Genomic DNA, 8,337 nt, shown 5'->3' on the forward strand with positions numbered 1-8,337 from the left:
ATTCTGTATAAAATCAATCAGCCATGGAAATGCCGATTTTTTGAAAACTGCCATTTTGGCTTTTCAAGATTCAGTAACAGATGCCTTAATCATCATTTTCTCAAAATAGTGTGTGTAAATCTGTATTTGTTAGGAGTCAATTTAACTCTTCGAATCCAATTCTACTTATGAACAGGCATGTAATATGTTCTCCTTTGTCTTTATTAGCATCTGAAAAATAACTTATTCCTTTTTATTTAGGAATCAAAGGCTTCAAATACATATTTAATGTATTTAACTTTATGCAAATATATATGTAAGTTTCAGAACGTATGTGAATAGATACCTGTAATTAAAAAGTAGTGTAACAAACTGGTGACATGGATGTTAACGTCTCTTTCATCCTCCGTTGCGCTATGTGTAGGTTCTTACATTCTGATCTCTTCCTGGTATCTTTTTATTTATATACTTTGTGATAAATCAGAATATTGCCGAATATAAAGTGAAAACAATACATATGCCGCATAAGACATTTATCGCTAAAGTAAATATTTATCTCTAAAATGAAACTAAATTCCTTAAGCACTTTAGCAAAGAGCACAGCAATATGTATCTAATTTTACTAATAGAATATACCAAGGAGATGATACGATAACTTCCAAAAACAAAAAGCAGAATTTAGTATTCTGTCCTATTTTATATTAAGATATGAAATTGCATACAGTGGTTTTAATTATAATATCACAAAAGAAGTAAATTAACAACAATAAAATACCAATAAGAAATCATCTACTTAGCGATTCTTAAAGTATTGGTAGTAATGGAACCACAAATCCAAAATGTCAGGGCACATGCCAAGAATGTGTGTAGAAGTATGCAAATTTTAATAAAACTCATCAGTTTGCATGATTGATCATCAGTGATATTTAAATTAACCTAAACATTCCAATCTCGAGGAAAAATGTTTTCAGTTATAGACTTCTTTAGGAGAAAAACTCAGTACAGGTTTTGGCAATTGAGCAGATGTTCCCAGAAAGTTAAAAAACATAATAAGAAAGGGTACTGAAATATGCTCACTGATTGAGCAAAATCCCATAAACGAAGCCCGGAAGCTGCTGTCTCCTCGGTCTTCAAATGGTTATAAGGAGTCTGGAAGCGATGGCCAGGCTTCCCGCTGACGCATCTTTACGATGGAACTTCTACTTCTGCCAGCGGGCTGGTTCCTCTACATGGTCACATAATTAGAGCCTCGTCATTGTGCGCTGTTCTGGGCCCTTCCTCGCACCCTCCAATCTCACACTCAACACCGTGAAAAGCCTCATAAAATTCTGCTGTCCTTCAACCTCTGCTATTTTTCCTGTATGAAAACCAGATTTTAAAAAGATGAGAAATACCGGACAGATCAGTGAGTGTTCAAGATATTATGTAAAATATGGGGATACCCAGAAACGGAAACACCGTAGTCAGTCGGCCCAGATCCATCCTCGCGGCCCCACTAGAGCCTATTAAATGGTCAGAGTTCCGATTTTGGCTCGGAGTTCGGTACCCTCACCACCCTTCCTCCATCACCCGGGATGCGCTGCTGAGAGGAGAGAGCTCCTGCTCGGCTGCGATTTATGTTGACATTTAATTTTTTAAAACTTGTCTTCTTTTCGTCTAATGACTTCTCGGATGCACCTCACAGCCTCGATGCTCCGGCCCCGCCGCTATTGTTTTGCTCGGATAAAGACAGAAACTTCTGTTTGAGAAGTTGCTCCGGGACCAGCTACTTTTCAGGCTGTCCCTCCAGTTGCGACGCTCAGAGAGCGCGGGGTTCCCTTTTGTCCTTCTCGTTTTGGAAGCGGGATGGGGCTGGCAGGTGAGGCCCGCAGGGCAGCCTCCCGCCGCGCGGTCTCGGCCAAAGTTTCTGCCGGTCAAGTTTGGGGAGACCGGAGCCCTGGACGTCGCTGATTGATCGGCTCCTCACAGTGGCCGCCGCGGTCCAGCCAGCACGACATTTGCCGCCGGCCTCTCAGGGGAGGAGGGGTCGCTCCTGAGCCCAAATCGCGAGGCCTCGGGCGGCGCCGCAGCTTCTGGAAAAGATCTCGGCGCTGGAGCTGCGCAGAGACGGGCAGGGGGTAGGAGACGGCCCCTGGCGGCGGGGGCGGGGGCGGGGGCGGGGGCGGGGGTCGGGAAGGGCGGGCAGGGGTCTGGAGCGCGCGGCCCGGGGCTGGTCGGCCGGGGCTGCAGAGGCGGTGCGCCCGGGCGAGCGGCGGGCTGCGCGGCCCGGCTGCTTCCCTGAGTCGCGCGCACGCGGGGGACCCGGAGGCCCGGCCGGAGCCGAGTCCACGCGGCGGGAGGCAGCCGGCCGGCCCCGCGGCGCACCTGTTGCCGCAGAGCGACCCCCGCCGCCCTGCCCGCTGTGCGAGTAGGGGATGGTCAGGCCGCCCGCTCCCGGCCTGTCCGAGCCCCCGCATGCAACCCCGGTCGGGGCCAAGGTCACGGCCTCTCTGGCCAGGCCCCTTCGGACGCCCTTCCTCCCCGTCCCCGACGCGCCCGGGTGGGCGGTGGCAGAGGCGGCCCTCTGACAGGCAGCCGACCGCGCGCGCCCAGCAGCCCTGTGTCTGCTCCTTGGGCTCAAGGCTGACCCGAGGCGGAGCGGGGGCTGCGGTGACCGCCCCCCCCCCCCTCAGTGAAAGCTACTCCGCGAGGCGAGCTGCCTGGGGTGCGTCTCTGCCTGGGGTCCTGGCGAGGGTCGACCCATTTTACGGCGAGCAACGCTGTGGCTCCTGAGCTCTCTCGCCCTCTTGTCGCTGTTACTTCCTCTCAGTGACAGGGGTAGGGAGCAAGCCTCCTCGGAGGGTCTGGGGCTCCTGGAAGGCCTCAAGACAGTGCTTGGCGGCCGGGCCTGGGCCCCTTGGACCGCCCCACTCACACCCAGCGTCCCTTCTGGACTGCAGAGGGTGACCGGGGAGGAGAGCGCGCGCCGGGCCCGGACCGGACACCGAGGACCCGCTTCCTCCAGCGCCGCCGCGCCAGGAGCGAAAAGCGCTTCGCGGGTGGAGGGGGCCTGGCGGCGCAGGCAGAGCCCCGGCGCCCCTTCCCGCCCGGCGCTGCCCCGTCGGAGCTGGTCACCGCGGGTCTGCGGCCCCCTCCCGTGGAAAGGCGATGCCGACGAGGTGCCTTCTGGTTCGACTCCCAGAGCCCCCCCCCCCCCCCCGCTGTCTTTCCAGCCCCGCAAGTGAGGTGGTCAGCTCGTATTGAGAGAACTGCTGCTCCTCCTTTATTCCCTGCAACCTTCTTGATTAATCTGGGGGATTTTACACCTTATTTCATATTATCCACTGAGAAAATTAGGATTAAAAAGAAAAACTAAAATGCCTTTCAGCAGCGTTTTTCTACTCCTTCATTTGCAACCCTTCCGCTCTAACTACACTTTGCTACTTCCTGAAATCAAAAATCAAAACGTAGATCATCAAAACTCAGTAGGGGCATGGGAAAGACAAACGTCGATGTCGAGGGTCCGGAAGGCTGTGTAGGAGTTCGGCGGGGCGGGCCTGTGCTCCAGACCAAAGAAAGGGGCGGAAGGCGCTTCTCCTGCAGTTGGGGCTCCCGGGGGACCCCCCCCCCCCGCTTGATCATCAGGGAAGCCGCTGAGGGCCTGGTCTGGACCCCACCTCTCCCCCAGCTTCTGCCCATCACCTGGGATGGAATCCGAATATATGCAGATGATCTGAAACCCTTTTTTCCCATAAGCAGCTCAGGGATGTCACTGTCTGAGCTCAAATGGGCGAGTCTGGTGAATTAAGAAACATTCCTTTTGATGGATATTGGCTGTTTGGACATCAGTCTTTCCACATCCAATCGAATCTCTTCGATTCTGCCTTTTAAGAAACTTTCCTTCTACGGAGGTGGAGGCGATAGGAGGAGAAGAGGCTGTGTCCTGTCTTCAAGGACACCAGGTCCTGGCCTTGACGAGGGGCTGTTGGCCATTTTCTCTTCTTTACAGAGAAGCAGACTTCGGCCTAGAAAAAGCGTCGGTCCGGCGTCGCGCCTCCCCTGCGAGTGCTCTCGCGGCGGGACCGTCTGTCCACGCGGCGCAGCCTCGCAGAGCGCGGGCTCCGGACCCGGCACGCGTCGCTCTCGTGTTGCCCGTTCGATTGGTGTCAGTGGGGCCGCCTCTGCCCCACGAGTCCTCGGCACCTGCAGCGACTTCGCCGCGCGGTCCGCGGCCCTGTCTGCCCAGGTTCCGGGATCGCCTCAGTTTCGCACTTGCCGCCCAGACGCTCAGCTGCAGCCTAAAGTCTGTCTCGGGTCCCTCCGAGCCCGGAGCAGGCGGCGCCCAGGTTCTCGAAGACGCCGCCCGGGGCTCTCTGCCTCCGGGCACGTCTGCCTGCCCGCCCCTCGCGCCGCGTAGCCTGTTCCGATTGACAAAAACTCCGCAAGGGGTGCGAGAGACCGGCGCCACCTCCGCGCTGGAGCCGAGGGCTACCAACGCCTGGCCTGGTCTCTATCGCCAGAATCCACTGTGCGCCGCAGCGCAGTGCCACACGCGCACGCTCAAGGGGCTTCCAGACCCTTTCGCTGCCGACACACACGCGCGCACACAACCGTAGTTTATTATTCGACCCTGAGCTCCCGCCTTCTTCGACCCCGTGGCACTGAGCTGCAGATGCTCCCCAGGCGCGCGCGCAGCGCCCAGAGGCCGCCCTGTGGGGCTGCAGGCCGGCACTGCCCGCCAGCTCGCCAGCGCCAGGGCCCGGGGCTGCGGGGAGGCCCGAGCAGGAACAGTCTGCCCCGAGGTCTCGGGAACCTCTCGGTGCCCAACTCCCTCCCGCCCTCTCGGCTCCTTTTCCTCCCCTCCCCTTCTCAAGCTGCTCTCCTTGTAACACCAGGGTTCGTTTTTTCCCCTCAGTTCCAGGTCTCAGAAGTTAGAGAATTGAGGAAAACTGAAATTCTTTCAGTAATGTGATTTTTAAAACGAAAGAGAAGACATAGAAAGAGACCCGTTCCCACAAGTGTCAGGGCACACCCCTGGTCCGGGCACGGACATCTCGTTGAAACCACCAGGAGGGCCCAATAAACAGAATGAGCCCAATGTCCGTGTTTAGGAAAAGAGACTTAACGGGCAAAACTTCCACAGCGCGCGTCCACTCGGAGCTCGGCCTCCCCTCCCGCCCGCGCGCTGACCCCGCGCTGCGCCCGCCTCTCTGTCCTGGAGACGCTTCCCACGGACGGCTCTCCCCACGTTTCCCCAAGCTTGGGAGGAGCCCTGAAAGGGAGGAGAGCGAAGGGTTCGATTCCCCTCTCCAAACCCGGAGGAATCTCCGCCCGACCTTCCCTTCCTCCGGTTCCTTCGGTGTGATTTGGTTAGGGAAATTGGGAAGGGGGGTGGGGTGGAGGAAAGTTTGAAAAAAAAATCAGGAGGGCGCGAGCTGGAGCGGTGAGTGTGTCAATCAGAGGGTTTTGTGCCTGGGGGCTCCTAGCGGTTCTGAGCAGAGGTGTCCCAGGGCGGCCCCACAATGCATATGAATAGGAATCCTTGCTAAATGGGACAGCAAAGCGCACCGCCCTGAATGATGGCACGTCATCCTAACCAGCCCAGGATAGATAGGAGGGCTCCTTTTGTCTCTTTTCTCCGCCGCCGCTCTATAAAAGGCCCTCTTTCTCAGCGCGAGGTTAGTTCGGGCACAGGCGGACGAGCTGTCCGGGCTGCAGGCCGACCTGAGCGGGAGCGGGGCGGGAGCCGGGCGGGGAGAGGCAGCGCCCAGCCTTTCTCCTCACGTCTGCCGCGAAGTGGGTTGCCGAGCTGTGCAGATTTTTTTCATTCAAGATTTTCTTTCATTTCCCGCCTAAAGCCTCCCCACGTAGGGCCTCATTCCCTGTAATAAAATGAATTCTGATTCGAGCTCTGTCTCTAGCAGAGCTTCATCTCCGGACATGGACGAGATGTATCTGAGGGACCACCACCACCGCCACCACCACCACCAGGAGAGTCGTCTCAACTCGGTCTCGTCCACGCAGGGCGACATGGTGCCGAAGATGCCCGGGGACAGCCTCTCGCGGGCCGGCGCCAAGGCCGCGGGCGACAGCACCAAGTACAAAATCAAGAAGCAGCTGTCGGAGCAGGACCTGCAGCAGCTGCGGCTGAAGATCAACGGACGCGAGCGCAAGCGGATGCACGACCTGAACCTCGCCATGGACGGGCTGCGCGAGGTCATGCCCTACGCGCACGGGCCCTCGGTGCGCAAGCTCTCCAAGATCGCCACTCTGCTGCTGGCCAGAAACTACATCCTCATGCTCACCAGCTCCCTGGAGGAGATGAAGAGGCTGGTTGGAGAGATCTACGGGGGCCACCACTCGGCTTTCCACTGCGGGACCGTGGGCCACTCGGCCGGCCACCCGGCGCACGCCGCCAACGCCGTGCACCCGGTGCACCCCATCCTGGGCGGCGCGCTCGCGTCTGGCAACGCCTCGTCCCCGCTGTCCGCCGCCTCGCTGCCGGCCATCGGCACCATTCGGCCGCCCCACTCGCTGCTCAAGGCGCCGTCCACGCCGCCCGCGCTGCAGCTGGGCAGCGGCTTCCAGCACTGGGCCGGGCTGCCTTGCCCCTGCACCATCTGCCAGATGCCGCCGCCGCCGCACCTGTCGGCTCTCTCCACCGCCAACATGGCCCGGCTGTCGGCCGAGTCCAAGGACTTGCTCAAGTGAGCAGCGGGCCGCCCGGCTGCCGAGGATGCAGGACAGCGGCGCGGGGCCGCGGGGCCGGGCCGGGAGGGCAGGGGGAGGCAGGCGGGCGCTCGCTTGGCCAGCGGGAGGGCAGGCGTGGGGCTGCGCGGGCTCCCACCCGGTCTGAGAGATCTCAGACCCACTCGACCCCCGGAGGGAAAGGACCAGAACCACACCGCAGTTTCTAGGTGGTAGCGGAGGGGGACTCGAGCTGAACGTCGCGTTTGCATGCGTGCTTCTTTCCCCAGGCCGCGCCGGTGTCCCGCTGCCCCACGCTCTTGTCAAAACTGCATTTGTCCTATAAAGACGGGACCGGTGTAGCTAAAACTTGCGAAGGGACTTTGCAGTTGGCTTTCTCCAGCTCTGTGTTCTCACCTGGAAAAGACAACTATCCCTTTTGTGCAAATAAGTGTAAATATTTTGTTGCGATGGATGCAGTTATGATTGTCACTGTCATCTCCACACTTGTTTTTCTGGAAACAATGGGGAGAGAGAGAGATTAAGACCCAAGTTTTAAACCTCAACTCCGGTCCAGGGCATGACATCTCCTCTGTGGGTTTTCCCTAAGACGCAGCGTAGGTCAAAAGAATGCATGTGCGCTTCTCCATGAATCTTGTCTAACCATGTTGTGCAGGCCGTGATGCCATTTTCCTTGTAACAAGGATTTATTAGTGAATTCTGAAGTACTCCATTTATCTGTCTCTGGTTGTATGATGTGACAAAGGGAGCAGAGTGCAAAGACCCCCAACCCACGCACAGGCGCTTCTCCCCCGCGCCCACCCCCTCAGACTCCGTTCCAAGCCACCCTGAGCTGTTCCTGGGCCCGACTGCAAAAGCCTGGGCTCCCCCGGCTAGCTTGCCCCCACCCCTTGCTCAGTTACTCTGCATGCGGGGTCGGCTCTCTCTATCATCAGCTTTGAAAACTTACCGTAGTTTGGGGAGGGCGCCATTTTTATTTTCCTGAACATCTGCTTGAAGTATTTTGTTAGGGCCTCAAAGACAATACCTGTCTTTATTTTTTATATATTCTTGATAACTATGATATATTTATTAACAACCAGTGTTTCTGGATGAGATTTCAAATAAAAAAGAACCTTTAAATGCTGGCTTTGCCTTTGCCTAAAATTTTTGAAGATGGGGTAGTGGGTAGGGACCACACAGACCCGGCCAGGTGTGTCTGGGAGCAGGTGGGAGGTTTCGGCAGGTGGGCAGATGGGAAGATTTTTCTCTGGTCTTTTACAGGTAAAGAGATGGGATAAATTGGTGTTAACGATCAGAACTAAATGTCCTTCAAATGGGGCACTGTCCACATTGGCAGTCTTGTGATATCTGAGCTCCTTATTCCTCTGCAGTAATCAGACCCTCATAAACTCAGCAATTGAGATTTTTAAACAGTAATCTGGAAACCCAAAGTGACAGGAAATGAGAGGCAGAGTGATGACCTCGCTGGCTGTGTCAGCAGCAGATGAGAATGAAGCAGTAAGTTAACTTCTTTCACTTTTAATTGACTGTGTGTTTTTTTAAAAAAACAAGTTAAAATCTAGTGTGTGTTTTTGAAGTCAACAAAGAGTGGTCCTAGAAAATAATCAAATACCCGGCCCACCTACCCCCTTGGCTGCGGCCCCTCAGAGAAAGGGAAGGCCACTCTGC

The 8,337-nt window shown here is 56.1% G+C and overlaps 1 protein-coding gene across 1 annotated transcript; it reads left to right on the top strand.

Moving 5' to 3' along the window:
- The first annotated feature begins 5,850 nt into the window (after window positions 1-5,850).
- Window positions 5,851-6,669, top strand: OLIG3 (oligodendrocyte transcription factor 3). The gene has a single exon (XM_046674824.1). The coding sequence runs from the start codon at window positions 5,851-5,853 to the stop codon at window positions 6,667-6,669; it is 819 nt and encodes a 272-aa protein (XP_046530780.1).
- Window positions 6,670-8,337: the final 1,668 nt, after the last annotated feature.

This window comes from Equus quagga, chromosome 11, assembly GCF_021613505.1.
Source record: "Equus quagga isolate Etosha38 chromosome 11, UCLA_HA_Equagga_1.0, whole genome shotgun sequence".
NCBI classification, from domain to species: domain Eukaryota; kingdom Metazoa; phylum Chordata; class Mammalia; order Perissodactyla; family Equidae; genus Equus; species Equus quagga.